We start from the raw sequence: 11737 nt of genomic DNA on the forward strand, positions 1-11737 counted from the left end.
CAATCGAAATTGGAACCAAATCGGAACCAAAATCAGGCCCACGCCTCCATCACAAAACCCACACCACTACGCCTCCATCATAGGACCTACCAAACTGTGTCCCCAGTGAAACGCAACAACCTCACCACGCCACACTGATCGCCGATCTAGAAACCAAAAACCTCCACACCACTGTTGGACCCACGACCCACGCCAAATAAACACCACCACCATGAGAGAAAGATGTGAGAGAGAAGCTTGGAATGTTAAGAAAGAGAGGGGGAGAGAGATGAGAGATTGCTGAAGAGAGAGAAAGAGATTTTTTTTTTTTTTTGATACAAGATAGAATTTTTACTCTAGCTTAATCTAAGTGTATATGTGTGTGAAGCTCCTTCCTGGAGACTTGAAACCCGGCCCTTGCCCCCACACCCCACAAGCGCTTATACTTGTAAAGTGACCATCGCACCAACGGTGTGCAGTGGTGAAAGAGATAGATATTTAATGGTGGGGAATAAAAAATAAAAAATTGGTTTAGAATGTTGCTACAATACCATCGTAAATTTAGGATGGTACAGTAGCACAATTGTAAATTTTTTTTTACAATTAAAAGACTGGGTAATGGGTCTTTTTGGTGCTTTGATGCTAAAATATACCGACGTATACCATTTGCATAACCAGGTACTAATGCTCTAATCATTTTTACATAAGTAAGAAGCATGCTAAAGCAACGTCCTGTCATTAATGATTATGACTTGTCATTAATGCTATGATGTGATATGTTAGGGATAATTTATTTTCCCATAATTTATGGTTGTAATTAGATTAACTTGTCAGTGAGTACTAATTAGTTTAATTAGTAAAGTCTCTACCATCAAATATAAAATCTAAGGTTTAAACACTGCATTTACCAAAAACCGATTAGTATATTGATTTAATAATAAAGATAAATCATCATATAGTGAATGCCATAGGTTGATTTTATTTTTATTTTTATTTTTCAACGATATAAAGCAGATGTCATATGTTGAAATTCTATAATGTAAAAAAAAAAGGACCAACCTACCCTTTTACATGAATTTATTACTGACATCACTGTAATGATACATTAATTACAATAAACCAAGTCATTAATTATGAAAATGATGGAAAATAAAATGTGTCACCACATTTATGGCCATACATATTTTTAAACAGTGCCATCTTTCTTAACTTGCAATTACAAGGGGAAACTAGTTGGTACTAGAATTCTAAGCAATAACAACTCAAGAAACAATAGCACATACTATTTTGTTCTAATCATGCTCATTAACCTTATATCCTTAATCAAATGGTCCAAATTATTGTAAGAGGACCCACCTTCACTTACACTTTCTTTTGCCAACCTAGCCATCTCAGTAGCTGATTTCATGAAAATCTCCCTCCTCTCCTCCATCAAATGATTCACCATTTTTTCTACAATAACTCTATCACACACATCCTTCATGTCCATTCCCAACTTCCAAACCTCACTCACAAACCTACTATTTGTTTGTTGATCAGCAAAGTAAGGCCAACAAATCATAGGCACTCTAGTCACTATGCTCTCCAAGGTAGAGTTCCATCCACTATGAGTCAAAAACCCACCTATAGCCTGGTGGGCCAAAACCTCCTCTTGTGGGACCCAATCCACCATATACCCTCGATCCTTTGTCCCTTCAATAAGTTCAAGTGGAATTTGACCTTCGCCATCTTTTTGGGTCACCAAGTCAAGCCTTATAGCCCATAAAAAGCGTTTCTTGCTATTAACCAAACCATACCAAAACTCCATGAGCTCGTCCTTTGTCATGACCGTAATGCTGCCAAAACTTACATAGATTACAGATTTCAAAGGTTGAGCATCGAGCCACACCATGCAGCTTTTGTCCACTTCGAAAAGGCTATTTGGAGACAGAGATTGCAACAATGTCGTTTTGGATTCAAGTTTAGATTTGAGAATTGCATGGAGGGGTCCAATAGTATAAGTTTTGGGACATTTTGTGTGTATGTGAGATAGTACAAGTCCTTCTAAATCTTCAAATGTGTTAAGTATGATTGCATGGGCTCGAGGGGATTGCCTAGTCATATTTTTAACCTGTTGGAGATTCGGGTCTGCTGTGTTTCTTGCTTGGCAAAAACTGGGTAAGTCTCGAATACGGAGAAAAGTTTCCATGCTTGGCACACTTCTTATAAAGCAATCCATGTCTTCGTTTTCTAGAGTGGTTACCATACTTTTCATTAGTAAGAAATTTGACATAAATGTTTCTTTGTTGAGAAACAAAACAAATGTTCGTAACAGATTTCACTAATATTTTTAATTTGTAAAAAATAATAAAACTACCATAGAATCATTTATACTTTCAAACTGAGAAAATTATAGCTATGTTATATATATATGCACACAAGTGATCATCTGCGATAGTGACAACACCAAGAAATGAAGGAATGGCTACTTAAAAGAAAGAAACTATTACATGATATCTCGATAGGATCAAATATATCTATGATTTTTCTTTTTATTTTCCAGTTATTAATTTTTTGCGGTTTAGTGTTGAAGAATATCAATATGTATAAAATCAATAACTCATACGAAAAATTCTAGTCTTCTCTATCCTATTAGTTTAGCCAGAAAACAAAAAGGTTCGAGTATAGCTCATGAAAGTTTTGTCATCTTTGACATGCACCTACGCATGGCTAATTTTATTAGAGTTTTAAAATGATATTTTACCAGTCTAATTGTCTGTTCCTTAATTACTAAATGGGTAGTTCATGAGAGCATTTCCATCAGGTGGTCTATAAATATGCCATTTTGACACATCAAAAAATCTACTTTATTATTTTAACACATCATTTTACAATTCACTGTTCATCACATTTTTCTATTTTTCTATTTTATATATTAAAATAGTATTTAAAAATATTTTAAAAAAACCATCAATATAAAAAAAAATACAAAATAAAAACCCACCACCATACACAAGCACAACCCGCCACCACCACCCACAAGTACAACCCACCACCACCACCACCCAATACTACTTCAAAATAAAATCCCCAAAATCAACACAAAACTCTAAAAAAAATGAAGAGATGAATCAACTCCATTTATACAACTCAAATCACATGGAATCAACACAACTCCATCCCCACCCACAACCACATACAAGCATAGCCCGCCACCAACACCCACAACCACAGGTACAACCCGCCACCACCAACAACATTCCACCGGCTGCCACCACCACCCAATACTACTTAAAAAAAATGACCAAAATCAACACAAAACTCTCAAAAAAAAAAAAAATGAAGAGATGAATCAACTCCATTTATACAACCCAAATCATATGGAATCAACCCAACTCCACCACCACCCAAAATCACATGGAATCCACAACTAATAAATAAATAAATAAACTTACATGCAATCTCTACCAGTCGACCTCATCAGTGAGGCCAAACTCCATGGCGACGGCCGATCTCAATGGCAACGGTTTAGGCGAAGAAAAAAAGAAGAGAGAGAGAGAGAGAAGGAAAAAAAGAAAAAAGAGGGAGAGGTGAAGATTCTGGAGAAGAAAGAAGAAACAAAAAGGAGGAGAGAGTGATGAAGGGAGAGGTCGAGAAAGAAAGAAGAAAAAAGAAGAGAGAGGAGAAACAAAGTCATAAAGGAAGAGAGAGAAAATGAATAATTTTTGTTTTTTTAGCATTTTTGTCTGTAGCATTCTTAAGATGAAAAGGTACTGTTTATATGTGCCAAATATGATAGCATTTAGATCATCTTATGAGAGGGGTTTTTTGGTGTTTGGTGTGTCTGGCATATTGATGGGAATGCTTTAATGTTGCTGTCATTTTGAGTCTAAAATATAAATAGCTTTGCTGCCATGCCATCAAGCATCATACTCCCTAGCTGAATGGTCCATATCTTAATATCTATAGTCCCTAGCTTAGCTGCTTGCTTGGCTGTTTTGTAGTGTTTGTTGTGTTAGACAGAAAAAGAAGTCACTGTCTTGACTCTTGACAGTGTCCCTAATAATTTAGAATAATAAAATTGTGATCGGTGAAATATTATATTTATATGAAATTATTAATAACATAATGTCTCTTAGGCACCAATAATGAAATTCACTACAATTATTATGAAAAGGATTTTAAAATTTTTTATGTAAACAAGAAAGCAAATACGAATTTGGCCAGAGTGAGAAAGATTACCTCTGATGGGAAGTTCGCCAGCTTCTATCATATCTTGAATACAAAAATAAGCCCAGAAGGAGCAAGCACTGATTGTACGGAAATGTGAAAGTTCAAAAACGTGTACAAAACACCTTTGAACGTTTAGACCCCCAAAATACAACTTAACCAATTCAAGCAATATGTCAAACAACTAGTGTGCGGAAACTTAACACATGCTATAATATGAAATTGGTTATAAACTATCTAAGCCATAACAAAATAAAATCCACAGCAGATAAATATAAAGGCAAAGATAGAGAGGAAGGAAGATGCAAACACAAAGACAACACGCGATGTGTTATCGAAGAGGAAACCGAAGTCCTCGGCGAAAAACCTCTCCGCCGCCCTCCAAGCGGTAATCAATCCACTAGAAAATACAGTTGGGATACAAGGACAGCAATAGACCCTCCAAGCCTAATCTACCCAGTGCACCTAAGCCCTCCAAGCTTCTTGCTCCAACGAGGTTGTGCCGAACCTTTTTCTTTTCTAGCTTTCCGGATTCCGTTACTAGACCGTAGCATCAACCAATGAAGATTGGCTCCTTCCTAACTGCTTCCCAGAAATCCAAACAACTGTCTCACAGAGATGATAATGGTGAGAACCAGGTTTGGTATAATGCCTCTCAAGGATTTGACAATGGAGAGGAAGAGAGTTGAGGAATTTGAAGAGACTCTAAGGTAGAGATTGTGGGTGAAGCAATTTGGTTTTTCTTTAGGGTTTCTCTCTCAAAATTCTCTCTGGAAGCTCTCTTTCAATCGTGGGTAAAAGGGGTATTTATACTGGAGTGGGAGAGGAATGTGAAACGTCAGGTTTTACAAAACAGGGGTGGCTCGCGGCTTGAGCTCGCGGCTTGACCAAGTCGCGAGATCCAGTCGCGAGTTAATCGTATGGCCAGTTGTCATGTTTTGTCCTGTAGTGCTCCAGCTAGCATGACTGTTCATCTTCCAGCATGCTTGGCACGTGTGCTGCTTCTGGCGGCTTGCAGCCGCGAGTCCACCCGCGAGTCCCAGCCGCGAGTCTCTGTTTTCTTGCACACTCTTGAGTAAACTTCACTCTATCTCACTCACTACCCTTACAACAAACCCACCTAAATACAGGGTTACTAAATGCTGAATTACAAGCAAATTTGGCACGGAATAAAGCCAATTAGATGGTTGAATAAATTCAACCTTACAAAATGAATGACCGGAATACCAAGCTCATTGCCAACATCAATAGGAAAGCTCAAGCTACCATCTGCTATGATACAAGTCACCGACTGTCCAGTAGCTGAATTTAACTGACCAGAAGACATCATTTCTTTAAATAATGGCTCAGTTACCAATTTAATGGAATCAAACACTTCCATGGATCGGTAACCAGCTCGTGGGTGATCAGCTGGAAGGCCATCTGGGATGCTCTTGAATTGAAATCCAGGAAAACACGCAAAACGGTCTAGAATGTTGGTGTGAAGGATAAGGCGATTGTGGTTGTGATCGGTGTTGAGAAAGGTAATGTTTAGGCCAGAAAGTGAAAGAAGATGGGCAAGATTGAGCATGGAGTTGACATGTCCTTATGCTGGAAGAGGAAAGATAAGTACATGGGGAGCTTTTGATTCGGGTTCCATCTGAGCTCGATCTAGGGTGCTAATTGCTAAGTTTTCAGTGTGTCTTTGGCAAGAACTAGTGCCATATACATGCATATATATGGGGTGGTATATATGTTTTTGACAGGTAGATGCATGTGACTAAAACTTGTTGCACATGTGTATATTTTGGTAATCCCCCTTGTTCCACCTCGGATCAAATTTCGGTCTGTTAAGGTGTGTTTCAGGCGTTCCGGGGAGTTTCGGTCAATTTCGGAAAATACAAGATACGGCCGGTATGAGTTATGGGTCTGAATAGAAGAGAGAGAGAGAGAGAGAGAGAGAGGTTTTGAGGTATAGGGGTGATGTGAGAGAGTGCTTGTGTATGACATAGAGAGAAAACGAAAGGGAAAACAAGTCTAATACATACTTATATTCTTTTGGAATCAAGAAAAAGAGGCAACGAGTTGAAGGAATTGTTCTTCTTCAAAGGCTTGAGAGACAGGATTTTGAACTTGAAAGAGTTGAGAGAGAGAAGAAGAAGTGTGTAGAATGGGTTGTGGGGTAGGTAGGGTAATAAATGGGAGATATATTTAAACAAATTTATTACTTTTTTTATTTTATTTTTTTTTTGAAACTATTACTTTTTTTATTTTACCATATGATAGATCAAGAGATTTTATCTATTTGTTCAATTATATTATTGGGATGTGTATTGCATACGTGGTAGATAGCTAATGTTTCACACAAACTCAATAATTAAGTAGTGGGTATTTAAGGGGAAAAATAAAAAAAATAAATAAGAAAGAAGAGAGAAGAATAAAAATTTATGGGTTGAAGCAAGTTAGGTCCTGTTTGGTATGCGAGTTCAAACACATGTTTTCAGTTTTTAAACAATATTACACGTATTTTCACACACTTTTGCACCCACACGTATTTTTAAAAAAGCTGAAAACTGTTGTTTAAACATACGTACCAAACAGGCCCTTAATATTTAGTTGTTTAACTTTATCATGATATTTAAAAAAAAAAAAAAAACTAAACTCAGTTAATTAAGCATTTTTTATATTTATTTCATTAACTTGTATTATTATTTAACTAAAAAAAAAGTAATACATTTTTTGATGTTAAGATGTAGGACTAAAATAGTTTGCATTGTTTGACATTTAGTTAATTTTATGTTATATAAGAATATATATATATATATATATTTTTAAGAACCCCGAAACACCTTGAAACGATACACCGAAATAAGGCGGTACCGAAATATTCTATTCCACTAGACAAACCGAAACAGGTTCCGAACAGTATTCATAACATTGCAACAAATGCTGCCAATATGAATGTAATATTATAATCATTGTGTGGGAATCATGTTCAATTAGAGCTATCTATATTTTTTTCAAAAACTCCAAATCCAGCGGTCCCAAATTTAAAATGAATAAATAATGTGGCCGTCTAGAATCCACATGAAGCAGTTTTGATTTGATAATAAAAACCAACTGGCATTATTGGTTGATAATAAGACAATTATCATGGAGTAAGTGCTATAGGTTGATTTTTTTTTTTGTATGAACCATATGAAGGAGACATCATAATTTGAAATACTATCATATTTTAAAAATAAATGATAAAAATAAAATCAGACTAACCTTTTACATGAATTCATTAGTGGCATCAATTTTATGGCAAATTAATTACAATAAATCAAGTCATTAATCATGAAACAGTAGGTAAAAAAAAATTTGTCACCACACTTATATGCTTAAAAATTTGAATAGTGCCATCTTTCTTAATTTGTAATTACTAAAGAAAACCACTTGGTACTAAAATTCTGAACAATAACAACACAATAATTGACAGTACACACTATTTTGTTGTAGCCATGCTCATTAATCTAATATCCTTAATCAAATGATCCAAATTACGGTAAGAGGACCCACCTTCACTCACACTTTCTTTTGCCAACCTAGCCTTCTCAGCAGTTGATTTCATGAAAATTTCCCTTGTCTCCTCCATCAGATGATTCACCATTTTTTCTACCATAACTCTATCACACACATCCTTCATGTCCATTCCCAATTTCCAAACCTCACTCACAAACCTACTATTTATTTGTTGATCAGCAAAGAAAGGCCAACAAATCATGGGCACCCCAGCCACTATGCTCTCTAAGGTAGAATTCCATCCACTATGAGTCAAAAACCCACCTACAGCTTGGTGGACCAAGACCTCCTCTTGTGGGACCCAACCCACCATATACCCTCTATCCTTTGTCCCTTCAACTAGTTCCACTGGAATTTGACCTTCACCATCTTTTTGGATGACCAAGTCAGGCCTTATGGCCCATAAAAAGCGCTTCTTGCTATTAACCAAACCATACCAAAACTCCATGAGCTTGTCCTTTGTCATGATTGTAATGCTTCCAAAGCTTACATATATTACAGATTTTAAAGGTTGAGCATCGAGCCACACCATGCAGCTTCTGTCCACTTCGAAGAGGCTATTTGGAGACCGAGATTGCAACAATGTCGTTTTGGATTCAAGTTTAGATTTAAGTATTGCATGGAGGGGTCCAATGGTATAGATTTTGGGACATCTTGCGCGAATGTGGGAGAGTACAGGTCCTTCTAAATCTTCAAACGTGTTAAGTATAAGCGCATGGGCTCGAAGGGATTGCCTAGTCTTATTTGCAACAAGTTGAAGATTCGGGTCTGCTAGGTTGCTTGCTTGGCAAAAACTAGGTAAGTCTCGGATTCGGAGAAAAGTTTCCATGCCTGGGACACTTCTTATTAGGCGGTCCATGACTTCATTTTCTAGAGTGGTTACCGTACTTCCCGTTAGTAAGAAATTTGATTCAATATTTCTTTGTAGTGAAACAAAACAAACGTTAATTGGTAACAAATTTCACTAATATTTTTAATTTGTAAAAAATAATAAAACTATCAAAGAATTATTCATATTGTCAAATTGAGAAAATTCTAGCTATGTTCAAACAGAATTGTGAGATGTAAAGCCTGTAATTGTTCTTTGAAACTAGTGATCATATGTGACAGCGACAACACCAAGAAATGAAGGCATGGCTACTTAAAAGAAGCAAACAAAGTAAAATATCATGATATCAAATATATCTATGAGTTTTCTTTTGTTTCCTATTTTTTTTTTTTTTCAAGTTAGTGTTGAAGATTGTCAATATGTATAAAATTAATAGAGTAATACTACATACACAAACTATTTTACAATATTTTTACAAATTGCTAATGTGGCTTTAGTATTTTCCAAATAGTTATTGTAAGTAAAAATGTGATGTTAGTGATGAGCCCATATTAGAATTAGTAAGAATTTGCCAAATCAACAATTTGTAAAAATGTTGTAAAATAGTTTGTGTATATAGTATTACTCAAAATTAATAACTCATACGAAGAATCTAGTCTTCTCTATCCAATTAGTTTTAGCCAAAAACCAAAACAAAACAAAAAACAAAGGTTCGAGAGTATGGCTCATGATGAAGTTTCGTCATCTTTGACAAGCACCTACGCATGGCTAATTTATTTGAATTTTAAATGATATTTTACCAGTCTAATTGTCTATTTATTAATTATTAAATGGGTAGCTCATGACAAACAAAAGAGATCGCTGTCATTTTGAGTCTAAATAGCTTAGTTGCCATGCTATCAAGCCATCACAAACCTTGTGTTTGGTATGTTAAATTACTAAGGTTATGTTTGGTAACAGTTTTTGTTTTCTATTTTCAAAAACTTGTTTTTGGGAATATAAAGAAAAACCAATTTTCTTGTATTTTTTAAATTAAAAACATGTTTGGTTAGTTGAAATTAATAAGATAGTTTTTTGAAGAAAAAAAAATAGAAAATACTGAAATATATTGCTATTAGGATTTGAACTCTAATACTAACTCATTAAATAAGACCAATTCATTAATTAAATGCCTTTTTTCATTGACTTTTAAAAATTGGAAACTGAAAACAGTTTTTTGCATGTTTTCAGTTTCCTTCACAAATTGAGTTTTAAGAATAGTTTTTATTTTCTGTCCATTTTAGGTTGCCAAACAAGTTTTTTAGTTTCAAATATAGAAAATTGTTTTTGAAAATAGAAAATAAGGGGAAAAAACAATTACCAAATATACCATAATTGTTCTAAAAGTTTAAACTATTGAGATATGGTAAATTTAATTATTTAACCATACAATTCTAAAACTCCTCCTTACGTGTGGGCTGAAACTACCTTTTAATAGGTGAAGTCCAACACGTGAGAATTTAAATAGGAGGTAGAGTAGATGAGACAAGGATCGAACTCAGGATTTCATAGACTCTAATAACATGTCAAAATTTCAAGCATTTCACAAAAACAATCTCTGTTATGACCTCCATAGCCAAGGCTTGAAACCTTGACATGGTCTATTTCGCTTTGATTGATGATTGGCTTTGGCCTCCCCTCTGTCTAGTTTATGTTATCAGGAGGGTGGTTGCTGCTTGCCTGTTTTCAAAACAGTGTTTTGTAGTGTTGGAATAAAACTATTTCATTCAAAAAAAAAAAAAAAAAAACAAAAAAAAGAGAAAAAAAAAAAAGAAAAGAAAAGAGAGAGAGAGAGAGAGAGAGAGAGAGCGATGTCTTGACTCTTGACGGCCTGCCTAATACTTTATAATGATAAAATTGTGATTGCTGTAATATTATATTTATATAAAATTATTGATAACCCAATGTTTGTTATGCACTAATAAAAATAGTAACTACCATAATTATGAAAAAGATTTTATATTTTTTTTATGTAATTAAACAAGAAAGCAAATACGAATTTGCTAATGGAGGCCACATGACAGAGTGAGAAAGATTACCTCTAATGGGAAGTTCGCCTGCTTCTATCATATCTTGAATACAAAAGCAAGCCAAGAAGTAGCAAGCACTGCCTGTACGGAAATGAATGACTGGAATACCAAGCTCATTGCCAACATCAATAGGAAAGCTCAAGATTCCATCTGCTATGATACAAGTCACCGACCGTCCAGTAGCTGTATTTAACTGACCAGAACACAACATCTCTCTAAATAATGGTATAGTTACCAATTCAAAGGAATCAAACATTTCCCTGAATCGGACACCGGCTCGTGGGTGATCATCTGGAAGGCCATCTGGGATGCTCTTGAATTGGAATCCAGGAAAACATGCAAAACGGTGTAGAATATTGGAATGAAGGACAAGGCGATTATGGTTGTGATCTGTATTGAGAAAGGTGATGTTGAGGCCAGCAAGTGAAAGAAGCTGAGCTAGATTGAGCATGGAGTTGACATGTCCTTGTGCTGGAAATGGAAAGATGAGAACATGTGGAGCTTTTGATTCTAGAGGTTCCATGCTTGTGAGAGCTCGATCTAGGATTCTTCTAGTTCTAGGGTGCTAATTGGTAAGTGTGGCAGTCAGGGCTCTATATGGGTGTACTTCTATATGTGGTGGAATTTATTTGACAGGTGGATGCATTATTATCATCATTGTATAAGTTGAAATGACGACCATGTGGGCTCACTAGATAGGAGACAATAATTTTATGAGATACTATCTTCTATACTTTTTCAAAATAAATACAAATTTAGCAGTCTATGTCAGTGCTATTTATATTTTTTCAAAACTAATACAAATGTGGCGGTCCATGTCAGAGTATTCTAATCAAGCAACCAGTGGTTTTGCGGTAGCAACGTATTCTATTTTTCTAGCTCATGGGATGGAACAAAAGTCATGTGGTACAGGATTAATTGGGAGTCGGGAGTTTGGCATCTTACCCTTTTTGGCATGTACTTTCTCCGTCTCACTTTGTTTGCCCTCGATTTCATTTTTGGATGTCTTAAAATATTTTTCTGTTTCTAAAAATAAAATTAATTAATTTACTAATGTTCCTATTATACCCCTACTTTATTTTCAAAACTATTTGAAAAGAAAACTAAC

General features: G+C 35.4%; 1 protein-coding gene and 1 pseudogene across 1 annotated transcript; both read right to left on the reverse strand.

Moving 5' to 3' along the window:
- Positions 1–1021: 1021 nt before the first annotated feature.
- LOC126697629 (7-deoxyloganetic acid glucosyltransferase-like) lies at positions 1022–6358 on the reverse strand (annotated as a pseudogene).
- Positions 6359–7550: 1192 nt separating this feature from the next.
- On the reverse strand, positions 7551–11259 carry LOC126697627 (7-deoxyloganetic acid glucosyltransferase-like). Its single transcript, XM_050394701.1, has 2 exons — positions 10639–11259; positions 7551–8601 (listed from the first exon to the last, which is right to left on the reverse strand). Exons 1-2 carry the CDS (start codon positions 11150–11152, stop codon positions 7655–7657), a joined length of 1461 nt encoding a protein of 486 aa, XP_050250658.1. The 5' UTR covers positions 11153–11259; the 3' UTR covers positions 7551–7654.
- Positions 11260–11737: the final 478 nt, after the last annotated feature.

Source organism: Quercus robur, chromosome 8 (genome assembly GCF_932294415.1).
Source record: "Quercus robur chromosome 8, dhQueRobu3.1, whole genome shotgun sequence".
Taxonomy (NCBI): domain Eukaryota; kingdom Viridiplantae; phylum Streptophyta; class Magnoliopsida; order Fagales; family Fagaceae; genus Quercus; species Quercus robur.

Bases quoted from the DNA above. Each gene is read 5' to 3' on its own strand.
- LOC126697627 (XM_050394701.1), bottom strand. From the start codon at position 11,152: ATGGAACCTCTAGAATCAAAAGCTCCACATGTTCTCATCTTTCCATTT. The intron at 8,602-10,638 runs GTAATCTTTCTC...TAACCACTCTAG, and splicing joins AGGCGAACTTCCCATTAGAG to AAAATGAAGTCATGGACCGC.